Consider the following 13,040-nt stretch of genomic DNA (forward strand, 5'->3'; position numbering starts at 1 on the left):
GCAGGCCAAGACAACCAGGGACAAGAAGAGGAAGCCAAACACCAAGATGAGAGCCGTAACAAGGAACCACTGTCTGAGCTATGAAGGAATCTTCTCCACCTCTGAGTGACCTCACCTTGCTATGCTACCATGCAGATGAACAAGAGCTGTGGCATTCTCACTCTCTATACATCTCTGGTAGCAGCAGATCCTTCCAAAAGGCAGCCCCCCCCAAAAAACCACCAACCAGTGGCTCTAGAGGGACTCTCGCCCCGCAACTGTGACCCAACCAAGGGTACAAGCTCATATATCGACAACCGTTGCCTTATGGCTAGTCCAAGGTTACCTGGCTGAAGTTTATTTCTCAACAACATAATAATATAATAATAATAATAACATTCGATTTATATACCGCCTTTCAGGACAACTTAATGCCCACTCAGAGTAGTTTACAAAGTATCTCATTATTATCCCCACAGCAATCACCCTGTGAGGCGGGTGGGCCTGAGAGCGCTTCGAAAAGCTGTGCCTGACCCAAGGTCACCAAGCTGGCTTCAAGTGGAGGAGTGGGGAATCAAACCCGATTCTCCAGATTAGAGTCCCGCCGCTCTTAACCGCTACACAAAACTGGAAAGAGTATGAACCAGATGTCTGACAATTAGCCTGTGACTTCAGTAAAATACTTCAGATGCAGTTTGCAACGCTGCCCTGGAATAACAAAAGGTTTGTATTAGGCCAAGCCAGTCAATCTTAAGTAGCCTACCAACCTCTTCTTTCACAGTCTCTAGCGCAGAACAGAATCAGAAATAAGTATGTCATACCAAAGTAGAAAAAAATTCATTCACTACTCTGAATTAGAGCTGACTCGAGGATGCAACAGATTACAAAAAAAGTATAACCATTCTTTACTGACATGCTAATTTTCTGCAAGCAAGGGGGGTGGAGTTTGTTTTACATGGGCAGGAATTCTAATTTGTGATCTCCACCAGCAGTCTGAAGCGGTACAGTCCTAGAGGACTTCATCATTTTTTTTCTGGATGTTATTCAAAAATGTGTAAACATGACACTATTCTACATTAAGTTATCAGGCATATATGTCTTTCAATGGTTGCAGTCCCAGAGAAATTTCTCAATTGGTGTTCTACATATCGATGTTAATATCACACTTCAGATTGTGTGGACATCAGAGTTTGTGTAGGGCCCTCTATTGCCTCCATCTGCCATGCAGACAGGGAAAGAACCACTTCAATCCCAAGGCCTGCTGGAATGAGCTAATTAAGTACACCCACAATCTCCAAATATATATACAACCAGGGAGAAAAAAATTAGGACTCTAAACTCATGATTACCTAATGCAAAACATCCATTTTAAATATATTTTAACCTGCCTCGTGTACATGCCATCAGGATGAGTCAAGAACAGTAAAAAGATTTCTATTCCACCTTGCTTGCAAAATCTGTGGATATGCAAGCATTAATGCTAACAAGAGACTAAATATGTGTAAATAAGCAAGGAACCAGGATGCTGACTAAATTTTATCACAGATTTATGATATTGGAGAACAGACACTAGGATCTCCAGTTTGTGGGTGGTTACTAATCAGAATTATATTTGGTTTGTGAAAGCCATCCTTTCGCTACAGAAGTGAGAAAACCAGAATAGTACAAAACGGTCTGCTGAAGCATAGAAGGTTATCAAGACACCCCAAAGAATGGAAAGAAAAAAATCTGTGTCTAATCAACTATTTCAAAAGGCCTAAGGGACAGCGAACATAAGGACCCATAAAACCAGCAACTGCAGCTGACCAGTTGTGAATCAGCCCTACAAAATAAAACAAGCAAGGAAGCGCAATGACTTCAGGAAACTGATTTATAGAAGAAGAGAACCACTCATATACCCTTTGCAGTCTTCGATTCCAGCAACACTGGAGAGACGGGCTCAAGCTAATTTTAAAAAGGCCACTTGTACCTTGCAATGTGCTGAAGCTGGATGGGGAGGCGGGGAGGTCAGGAAATCCCATCTGGCAGTTGCACATTCCCCCCCACCCCACCCAGGCTGCTAAATTCAGCAGCTTCTTAAAAGGCACACACACAAATATACACACACACACACCTCTCCAAGCAGCCTGAAAGCAGTTCAGGCACAGGGCATTGCAACGAAGAGTCTGTATCCTGGTTAGGGAAGAGCATCAGAGCAGTTACAAAACAGCGACAATCTTTCCGACACAGAAAGGAACGTGGGACTTGATCACACGCAGGCGGATTGTGTTGGGTGGTGCATGCGTGCACATGCACAGCAAAATGTACACATTTTCAGCTGCTGCTGTAACATCTACACACAAACATAGTCTTCCTGCTTTCCTTCAGAGAATTTTGCTATATTTGAAGCAGCAATGTCGAAAGAGAAAAGTGGTTTGCCAGGAAAAAGAGGAGAGAGTGACTTGGACAATTTGCTAGGCAGGTGGAAAGGGAGTTCCAACTGAGAATAGGGTTAAGCAAACGATTATACGGAAACGCTGACTGAGAACTAGGAAAGAATTTGAGCAAAGTAAGAGGATGCAGGCAGGACAGAAGCCCAACTTAGGTGCAGAGATTGAGATGCTGCACTTGGATTGTGTGAAAAGTCAAAAGTGTAAAAAAAAAAAGGGGGGGTTTACTCCAGCTCTGCTCCGACTTGCTCAGGAATCAGAGCATAAAAAGAGCATTGCAGAGTCAGAGCAAAGAGCCACGGAGGCCACAAATATCATTGCCAACTGAATGCCTAACTGAGCTGGTATAAATATGTTCTGGCCTTCCCTTTTTCTTTATCCCTTGCTCCCAGTACTCAAAAGTATACTGCCTCTGAATATGGAGGTTCCGTTTTGCTATCATGGTTAAATCTGAAATCATTTTTTCCATGATCATGGAGTATAACAGGAAGGCTCTCTAGGGGTAAACTGAAGAGATGAGATTGCAGCAAATGAGGGGATCTACTGGGCAAGAAGACTTCAGGCAGTTAAGGAGAAACAGGTTGGCAGCCGAGGACGGACAGATGGGGATGCATAAGGTGTGCAATGGGATCCTCTGAAGGTAAAGGTGCAAGCACCAAATCATCACTTGACCCATGGGGGGACATCACATCACGATGTTTTCTTGGCAGACTTTTTATGGGATGGTTTGCCGTTGCCTTCCCCAGTCATCTACACTTTACCCCCAGGAAACTGAGTACTCATCATTTTACTGACCTCGGAAGGATGGAAGGCTGAGTCAGCCTTGAGCCGGCTACCTGAACCCGGCTTCCGCCAGGATTGAACTCAGGTCATGAGCAGAGTTTGGACTGCAGTACTGCAGCTTACCACTCTGCGCCACGGGGCTCTAATGGGATCCTCTATGGGTCTGGAAAGCAGACTCAACTATGGAGAAAGTCTATACACACAGGGTAACTGAGATTTGAGGATAGGGAAATCAATGAACACATGGAATCCGCCTTATGCTTAGTCAGCCTCTTGGTCTATCAAGGTCAGTATTGTATACTCTGACAGGCAGGAGCTCTCAGGGGTCTCAGGTCCAGGTATTTCACATCACTTCTGGCCTGATTCTTTTACCTGGACATTCTGGGGACTGAAGCTGGGGCCTTTAGCATGCAAAGAAGATGGTCTACCATTGAGCAACAGGTAACAACCCAAAATGAAACTTCCTTATACTGAGGCTGATCGTTGTTTTATCAAGGTGAGTACTGTCTACTCGACTGGACATGCCCTTCTTGGGTCTCAGCTGGAGGTTACTCACTTACTACCTGATCCTTTTAGCAGATCATGCCAGGAATTGAACCTGCGACCTTCCGCAAGCCAAGCATCTCTGAGCTACAGTCGCCACGACTAAGAGCCTTAGAAGGAATCACAAGAGATGAGGGGGGCACAAACCAATCAAATTGTCCTGTGGAGCAGAGAGCATCACCATGCATCCATTTGACAGGGAATATTTGCAATAGGGTTTGAAATTCAGGATAGGGGCCCTTGAATGAAAGGAAGCACGGGCAGAGAAGGATTTACAGCTTGGTTAATAGTATCACAATCTACCATTTTAGGTGGCCAGAAGAGGACAGCACCTGGATAACTCATCTCATCAGATCTCAGAAGCTAAGCAGGGTCGGCCTTGGTTAGTAATTGGATGGGAGACCTCCAATGAAGACCAGGGTTGCCAAACCACCTCTCAAAGTCTCTTGCCATGAAAACTCCATCAGGGGTTGCCATAAGTCAACTCTGCCCCGAGGGCACTCTCCACCACCACCATCCAAGAAGAGGGAAGGCATCCTACATGACCAGCTCAGCACTGCGGTATGAAGGGTTGAGAACCCCCCCCCTTCAGGCAGACTGGGGCACTCAATGAAAGGGCCCATAGGGGTCAGGAAGCCAGTTAAGATGTTTAACAACAATGGAGGCACCTTATAGGATTGTGTGTTGATGAGGGAAGTGGCAGGAAGCTTACTAGCAGCATGGGCGCACATCTGAATAGGCTAAGGAGTTGACTCATAGAACTGGGGAGGTGGAGCTGGTTAGGATCAGTCGGCCACTGCATGAAGTTTGACAACAATACCACTCTAAGAACATACAGAACAAACTACCCAGCCTGAGCAGCTATACAGGCACCCTACGACCCTGTGCACCAATTTTGTGCGTACATACAAGTGATGTAAGGAGTCAGCTCTGGTAATGGGGTACTGACAGAGGGCAACCCCCAGAGCACAACAGCTGCCTGGCCACCTTGTGGCAACAACAGCCTCCATGAAGCTACCTGCTACTGCTGGGGGTCTCCTGAGAGACCCACACTCAAATCTCAACTCAGCCATGACACTCACAGGATTACCTTGCAGCAGTCATTTACTCAGCCCAGCCTACGTCACGCAGTTGCTAGGAGGATAAGGTGAGGGACTGGAAAACATTGTACAACACTCGAAGCTCCTTGAAGGAAAGATGGGGTAAAACATGATGATAGATGGAGAACCACTGCGGCGTAGTGGTTAGAGTGGCAAGATTGGAAGACCCCGGTTCTGCCATGAAAGCTTGGGCCAGTCATACCCTCTCTTCCTAACCTACCTCACAGGGTGGCTGTTTAGTTAGGTGGGTAGCAACGCTGGTCTGCAATAGAAGAGCAAGATTTCAGTCCAGTGACACAACAGAGTGACAGTTGTGAGGATAAAATGGAGAACGATATAAGTTGCGTTGGGTTCCCCATTGGGGAGAAAGGCCAAGTATAAATGAAGTAAGTAAACAGACTAGATATTAGAAAACCAGGGTTCAAATCTCCACTTGTCATAAAACTTACTGTGTGACCTTGGGCCAGCCATGCTCACTCAGTCCAACATACCTCACAAGTATCTGAAAAAGGGAGCTCAGACTCAAAAATTTATATCCTTGAAAAATCTTGTTGGGTCTCTAAGGTGCCACTAGACTCAAATCCTACCGTTCTACCTCACAGGGCTGTTGTGCGGATAAATGCAGAAGGGGAGAACCGTGTAAGCCACGCTGACTCTTGGAGTAGGGGGAGGATAGAAATGCCCTAAATGGTTGATACCGGGGAGCAAGCTGTCAGTGCAAGGAGAGTGGGGGGCCGCTGCGGAAGAGGGCCAGTTATGCACCGCTCCAAAATGCAGCAAGATTTGAATCCAGCGGCACCTTTGAGACTTACAAGATTGCCAGAGGGTAAGATTTCAACAGCCAGCTCCCTTCTTCAGCTGCCCAGCTTTAACTCTTTGACACCCTGCAAATCGAGTTGGACTCAAAGCCTGCTGTTCCCCTGCAGACCAACAGGGCCACCCTACCCACCTGCAACGAACTCCACAACCCAGTGAAGAAGGCTGATGGGGCCACCCTCCAACTTAACAATTGATGGGCTTTTTTGATTTCCAGACTAAAAATCCCGGGTGTCGCATGCGGAGAAGTTAACGGGGAGCAGCGCCTTAAGCCGGGGGGGGGGGTCCTGCTGGAGCACAGCAAAGACTTCGGGCGACCAAAGGCAGAGCGACGTCGCGGCCGCCGCCACTTACCGGCGAGTCGTAGGAGAAGGCGCACTCGGTCTTGTAGACGCGGTCGCCAGTCTTGGGCACCCGGATGGTGGGCATGTACGGGATCAAGAGCTCGCCCACGTCCCCCGCGTCCATCGGCGCCTCCCGGCCGTTGCCGAAGAGCGCGGCCCGCTCCATGCTCGCCGCCGACGGCCGGACAGGGCAGCAGACCGTCGGCTCGCCTCGCCAGCAAGCCAACAAGCAAGGCGGGACGGAGGGGCCCGGCGGAAAAGCCCAGCCCAGCGGCCCGGCAAGGGAGGAGAGATGCTATTTTTACTCCAATGGCAGCCAGAGCCGCACCGGCTGCTGCAACGAGGCTCCCCTTTCTCCGAAGAGAGGGGCTGTTTTTTTTGCAAGCCGCGCCCAAGGAATCTCTCTGCGCGCCCGCCTGCCTCTGGGGCGGAAGAGGCGGCACTCTGCACGTGGGCAGGAGTACCTTCGCCTCCCTTCCTTCTAGGCCGGGATGGGTGGGAGGCGCAGCGCTTGGAGTATGGGGGGTGAGGTCCCTGATGGATAGAAGGGGGGCCAGAGGGCAGGGTGGGGTCCAAGGTTGGTTAAGTCCATAGGGGAGGAGAAAAGAGGGCAAAAAAGGAGGGGGGGAGTCTAGGCATGGGAAAAGGTTAAATGAGCATCTTGTGGGAGCTGGCTGGGGATTGACTGCAAGAGGGAAGAAACCATCAACTGTATTTTTTTTTCTTTATTTTCAACAATTATGCACAACATACAAGTGAACGCTAACCACTGAACCTTCCTTTTTCACTCCTCTTAGCCGACGAACAGAGCGCTGACTTTCAAAAGTTCATACTCTGTTAATTTAGTTGGTCTTTAAGGCGCTACTGACCCGAATCTAACCACTGAACAGTACGCAAGACAATAAATTCTGCAAATTTATAGTTCTGCAAATTAATGATTTGATTGTATTTTTGTCCTACTCTTACTCCCAGGGAGTTTGCATGGGCCCCTTCTTCTGTGTTTTTATTCTCAACAACAATCCTGTGAGGTAGACAAGACTGAAAAATAAAGGGACAGCTCAGAGTCAATGGTTTGAGAAAAGTGGCCTTGGCCTATGATTTTTTAACAGAAATTCATTTAACATGGTAGAGAAACCATGGTAGATAGCCACTGGGATATCTTGGCCCTAGGCTTGCCAGGTCCAGGTTCGGAAATTCCTGGAGATTTGGGGAGTGGAGCATGGAGAGGGTGGAGTTTGGGGAGGGGAGGAGCCTCAGTGGGGTATGATGCCCTAGAGTTCACTTTTCAGAGCAGCTCATCTGAATAGGGTCTCCTGCAGATGCCAGGCTGCACACGGGTAAAGTCAGCAACAGCCTGTACACGGGCTTTCTCTGTGGTGGCCCCTATCCTGTGGAATGACCTGCCTGAGGAAGTCAGAAGAGCCCCTGCTCTCCTGGCTTTTCATAAACGATGCAAAACCAAACTGTTCAAAAAGGCTTTTTACTCAAATGGGAGGGCTGTATCATAGGGATGGGGTCTCAGATGCTTCACTAATGAGTTAGGAACAATAGACTTCATCACTATATTGCCTTATGTATTATCTGCTGCTTTAAATATGTACTATGTACCACCTGTGCTCCATGTTGTCTAATGTTAGGCCTCAAATTGATCATGTTCTGCTTCAGTATTTTTTCTGCTCTGTATTGGATTCTTGCTAATATCTTTTAAACTTGTATCTATTTACCCTATGGCATTGTTTATGGAAATGTCCTTGATACTATATTGAAATGTACTTGATACTGATTGTACTAATCTCATACTGTGTAATCATCCTTGAGTCTCAGTGAGGAAGGAGGACTATAAATGACATAAATAAAATAAAATAAATAAAATAATTTTATCCAGGGGAACTGGTCTCTATTGCCTGGAGATCAGTTGTAATTCCGGGAGATCTCCAGCTACCATCTGGAGGCTGGCAACCCTACTTGGCCCTCAGTATCTGACCTCAGGCTTCACTGGATCCTTTGTCAGGCTTCGTGGCTATTTTCAAGTTTGTAACAACTCCTAAAAATTTTCAGTCCTTTCAGGCTTGCTGTACCCCACCCCATAAAAGATGACAACATTTAAGAAATTCACCATCAATGTGTTTTCTGTTTCTCACTGTTACCAGAACTGCTCTTTTATTATAATGGGGAATTAGCTGTAGCAAGTCTGTAACTTAAAATTAAGCGCGGATCATAACCTATGTATACGGAGGTCCCGATCCCAGACACTCTAGTGAAAAAGAGGCAGACTACAAATAAGTTCCAAACACGTGTATTTAGTGTGGCGTAAGCCTAAACTTGCACAAACATACAAGAGAACATACAAGATCTAAGAAATACAGAGTAGGAAATACAGAGACGTTCGCATTAGCTGGTTCCCAACGATGATAAGGGAAATACTCACAATCCTGGAGCGAAGCAGAGGCACAGCAGCGAGGGTGGCCCAATGCCAGCACTGGGACCACAGATGGACAGCAAGGAAGTCTGGATAGGAATGGCCTAAGCCACGGACAGAAAGGGGGGGGGGTCTGGATAGGAATGGCCTAAGCACCGAGTGGTCTGAGAGACCAGCTTAAATACCCCAAAACGGACCCTGGGGCTGGTGCTGTAGTTGGTGGTTCTCACAGATTAAAACAAAGGTCCTAATGGGTTACTGAATGGCTTGGATGGGCCACTTTGGTAATCAGATTGTGATAAGTGACACCTCAGGAAGAGGGGACAAAAGAGGGAGGGGGAAATCCAAGTGGGCTGAAAGGATGTTCCAGCGGACAGGGCTTGTCCTGATGTCATCAGCTCTGGAATGCGGAGGTTTCTTTGAGATGCATTCTCTAAGTGCTTGGGATGGTCGGCGCTTAGTTCTTCTCCGGGGCGGCTCCTAAGATATGCAGAGCAGGGCGAGGGGCTCTCGCTGCGGACGTGGTGTGCCCGCTTCGCCGAAATGGCTTCCCAAAGCAGTCTTCTTCCTCAGGGTCTTCTAGCTGCCTAGGAACATGGATGCCGGCTGGGCATGGCTGGGGCTGGATAGCAGGCTGCCCGGTAGCGAGGGCAAGCTCGGCGACCGGCCCGCGGGAGGCTCCAGGCAGGAACTGACCAGGGAGCGCCTAGCCAGGCTCGCTGGAGGTTTCCCCGGCAGGCGCCCGGCTGCTAGCAGCGGCTTGGGCCCATATGAGGCAGGCTTCCATGGAGGCAGGGGGAACAATACTTTAAAACACAGTCCAAGGCAAGGAACAGGCACGGTCCGTGGCAGATGGCAATGCAGGCACGGGGAACACAGTCCAAACGCACACTGGGAAGTCCAGATACAGGTCAGGGCAGGGCTGCCCAGAAAAAGAGTCCTTTGTGCAGTTATCCAAACATGGAGTCAGTAAACTACACAGTCTATTACAGCAGCAGGGTAATTGACACGCAGGCAGGAAACTGACACGTGTATTAACACACACACACACACACACGTGTAAAGCAATCTTTGGTGTAGCAGTGAAACAGCAATGCAGGAAACTTTAACACAGTTCATGGCAGGCTTTAAAGCAGGGGAGGGGCCTACTTGGCAACATCACTGCATATACAACCCAGAGACTTCCAAAGCGAACAATTCAGGCAGTTTCTAACAGCTGCTAGGAGCTGGTGTTAGTATAGTGATTGGGAGATCCCTGAATCAAATCTCATTTCTGCCACAAATGTGCGCCTAAGCATGTTGCCATCTCTGAGCATCAGTCCTCCAATGGTACCCTAAGGACAGTAAACTTATACCAACTTTATGAAGTAATCATTACTCCAAACTTAACCAAACGGTAAGTGGCTTACAACGTTCTCCCCAATTTCATCCTCACAACAACCTTGTGAGGCAGGTTAAGTGGACAGTGTGTGGCTGGCCACTGCCATGGCAGAGTGGGGATTTGAACCTGGGTGTCCCACATCCTAGCCCATCACTTTAAGCACTGGCTACACAGGTGACTCACCTCAAGTCTTAGAAAAATAATGGGGTATGAATACATTTAGTGAATAAATCAGACTGGACTGACCTGCAGAGCTGTTATAAGAATACAACATAAGTGAAATCCTTTGAATGCTGAAAGGGAGCCACTGTGGTGGTGTAGTTAGAACAGTAATATTTACTCCACAGCTCACAGAGAGCTAATTACTATCAACAGAAAGAGCCACGTTTACTTCCCTGGCATGAGACCTGCACCTTCAGGAAGCTTGGAGCTTATCTGTCCCTTTGTTGGCAATTGTTTCAAGGAAACAGCCACCTGCTAACAAACTCCACCAGGCAAGGGTCTTGCGCACTTTCCTGAAATGTGAGGCGGTGCCATATTGGAGAAAAGAATCTGAGGGACTTGGGTTCAGATGCCGTCTCTGCCACAAGGCTTGGTGACAACTTGGGCCAGTCTTTGTCAGCCTTATGTACCTCACAGGGTAGTTGTGAGTCTAAAAACAACAGCCATGCCCGCTGCCTTGAGCTCTTTGGAGACAGGCAAGATAAAAATTTACTTCGTGTATAACATGCTAAGTAGATTTTGTTCCTTCTTCAACAAGCATGAAAGTCTGTTCTCATAAATGACCAATTTCTCTTCATAAAAGACCAAGGTCTCCTTCAGTATCAAGGGTGATATTGTTTCTGATTTGTTTTCCTGTAATAGAACCTAATACTATCCATTTATTTTCCTCAGCTGCCCTTGTCCTGAGTAATTATTCAAAACACTAACTACGCATGGCGATGGACAACCTATACTTTACCACTGCTGCGTCTGTGTAGTAAAATCCTTCTCACATGGATGACAAAACTCTGGTATTTTGTCCACCATATGAGCTCTCTTACAAACACATTTTAATCTATCCCACCCTTTCTCCAAGGAGCTCAGAGTGGTATATGTGGCTCTACATTCCTCATTTCATCACTGATTCGTCCAACATTTTAGGCAGTGCTCTAGGAGAGGCTAGCTACACTGTATTTTCCTTGCATTCTCCCTCAGCCCAGTTGAGATGTGCACTGTGAGTTATGTGCTGGGATCGCAGTTCTCAGGTGCTGCAGGGGGTAGCAATTTAGATTGGTACTGCAGTGCATAGAAGGGACTTAAAGCTGCCCTGCCCTTACACCATTTTCCTAATGTGAAACAGCCTTGCGGAGCCTGTACATACCCTGTTGAAGAAGAGTACATGCATTATAGTACACATTGTTTCCCCAGTGAGGCAGAGGCAACTGTGAAGCCATTTCGGGTTGGGAAAATGGCATGGGGGAAGGCTTAAGCCCCTGCAAATCGTTCTAAGCACAAAATTTGCAGTGCCATGTTCAATTGACCAGCTCTGGGAAGATCATAAGGAAAATATACAATCAGTGGCCAAATTCCTATCTATTACAATTAGAGTGCAATTAAAAAGGGTAAAGTCTGTGCAAGAGGGTATTTTACTTACATTCTAAGATCTATCATGTTTGATTTGTACATTATGTCTTTTAGATTGGAAATGAACTGATACAGCCTCACTTCGTCTCCGAGGTACGGCAGTTTTGAAGTAGACTAGCTATATGAGGGCTTTTCACAGACTTAGAGACCTCACTGACTGCAGATACATGTTCATTTTGTATGTCCCACCCTGGGATCTGGCCAAATGGGCTTCTTACAGTTCTCATAATGCTAAAAGAGCCAAAATTGGCCCACAGATTCAAAGTCTTTCATGTAATATTAGAGGTGTGCATATTTCTAGGCAACTCTTGAAGCACACATCAGACCTGACCACATTTATTTATTATCATTTCATCATTGTTCCATTCTTCCTTCAAGGAGCACAGGTTAGCACCCATGTCCCCTCAAGTTTCTCCGCACAACAACCCTGTGAAGTAGACTCAACTGAGAGCACAATGTTTGCTCCCAAGATTAAACATTGAGTATCATGGCTGAATCCAGGCTCGTCAAAATCCCATGTTCTTTCTGCTATGCCACATTTGTTCTCCATGCTTTCTGGCTCCATGCCCTTAGGTGGGGATAGTTTTGGTTTTTTACAGCGGGGGGCAGGGTGGTATGTGAAAGGATGGATACAGAAGCAGAACCGGTGCTGAGAGAGAAAAAAAGTTGTAACCAACTGTATGGGCCCATGCAAAATCCAAACCAAAATCCATGTAATACCTTTTGTTAAGCCCAACCAAACAGACACAAAACATTGTGCAAGCTTTCAGGCTTACCAGAATTCTTAAACAGCCTGGATTTTACGAAATTATTAAAAACACGGATCTTTCAGGTCCTGATTATTAGATCTAATCTTGCTAGCATTTGCTGAAAGATGTTGAGTTGGCATATCGTTTTGAATAGCTGATGGCACTTAGATCTTGGGAGAAGAAGTAAACACTGAAGGATTCAAAGCAGGTCCATCACAGGACAGAGGGGATGGCACAGAAGGAGAAAGAAGATGGCTGTGGCAAAGAGGGCTTTCAATTACCTAAAGTTTGTCAGCTACAGCTCTTAAGACACTTTGGTCAGACTCTCTTAGAAACATACAGCCTCATAACCAGAGGAATTGTTGCCCTCTAGAGGTTATAGAAACTACAAGAAGCTAGACATTGAAGAAGGCAAAAAATATCTGGGTACAAATATACACACTACAGAAGAGGCGACAGAATGCTCGACTGTTCCATCTTTGACTGTAGGTGAGGTGCACTTTTCAATGTCACTCCTTGCAAAAAAAATCCCCTAGTGTTCATTTGTTAGCTGCAGCGACTGGGAGCTTTTTATGCAGGGCAGGATTCAGAGAAGGATACCCCCACCCCAATGGCACAGTCCAAACTACTCACTGATTATTTTGCTTAAACGCTGGCTTAGAAAACCTTCGCATGCAATCGATTGTAAGCATTCCTGTCCTCTTGTCATTGCACTCTGAATTCAAATTTTGTGTGCGCGCGCACACACGCACATGTTCTGCTTGAATCGTCGGCAAACATTTCCTGCCAAGAGTGTTGCAGCATTTCAAGTGGCACCTTCTAATGCCAGATAGTTCTCTGTACATTGGCTAGTGGGCCGCAATTTGCTTTC

At 46.8% G+C, this 13,040-nt stretch overlaps 1 protein-coding gene across 3 annotated transcripts in view; it reads right to left on the reverse strand.

Moving 5' to 3' along the window:
• USP13 (ubiquitin specific peptidase 13) overlaps window positions 1-6,273 on the reverse strand; it is a 98,627-nt gene extending 92,354 nt beyond the window's left edge. For 2 of the 3 annotated variants that reach the window (XM_054983327.1, XM_054983328.1), the window contains exon 1: window positions 6,005-6,273. In XM_054983327.1, the coding sequence (XP_054839302.1) occupies window positions 6,005-6,160 (156 nt within the window). In that variant the 5' untranslated portion in view covers window positions 6,161-6,273. The remainder of the gene's footprint in view (window positions 1-6,004) is intronic. The other variant, XM_054983326.1, reaches the window with a different exon arrangement.
• Between the last annotated feature and the right edge of the window lie 6,767 nt (window positions 6,274-13,040).

The sequence above is a fragment of the Eublepharis macularius genome, chromosome 6 (assembly GCF_028583425.1).
Source record: "Eublepharis macularius isolate TG4126 chromosome 6, MPM_Emac_v1.0, whole genome shotgun sequence".
NCBI classification, from domain to species: Eukaryota; Metazoa; Chordata; class Lepidosauria; order Squamata; family Eublepharidae; genus Eublepharis; species Eublepharis macularius.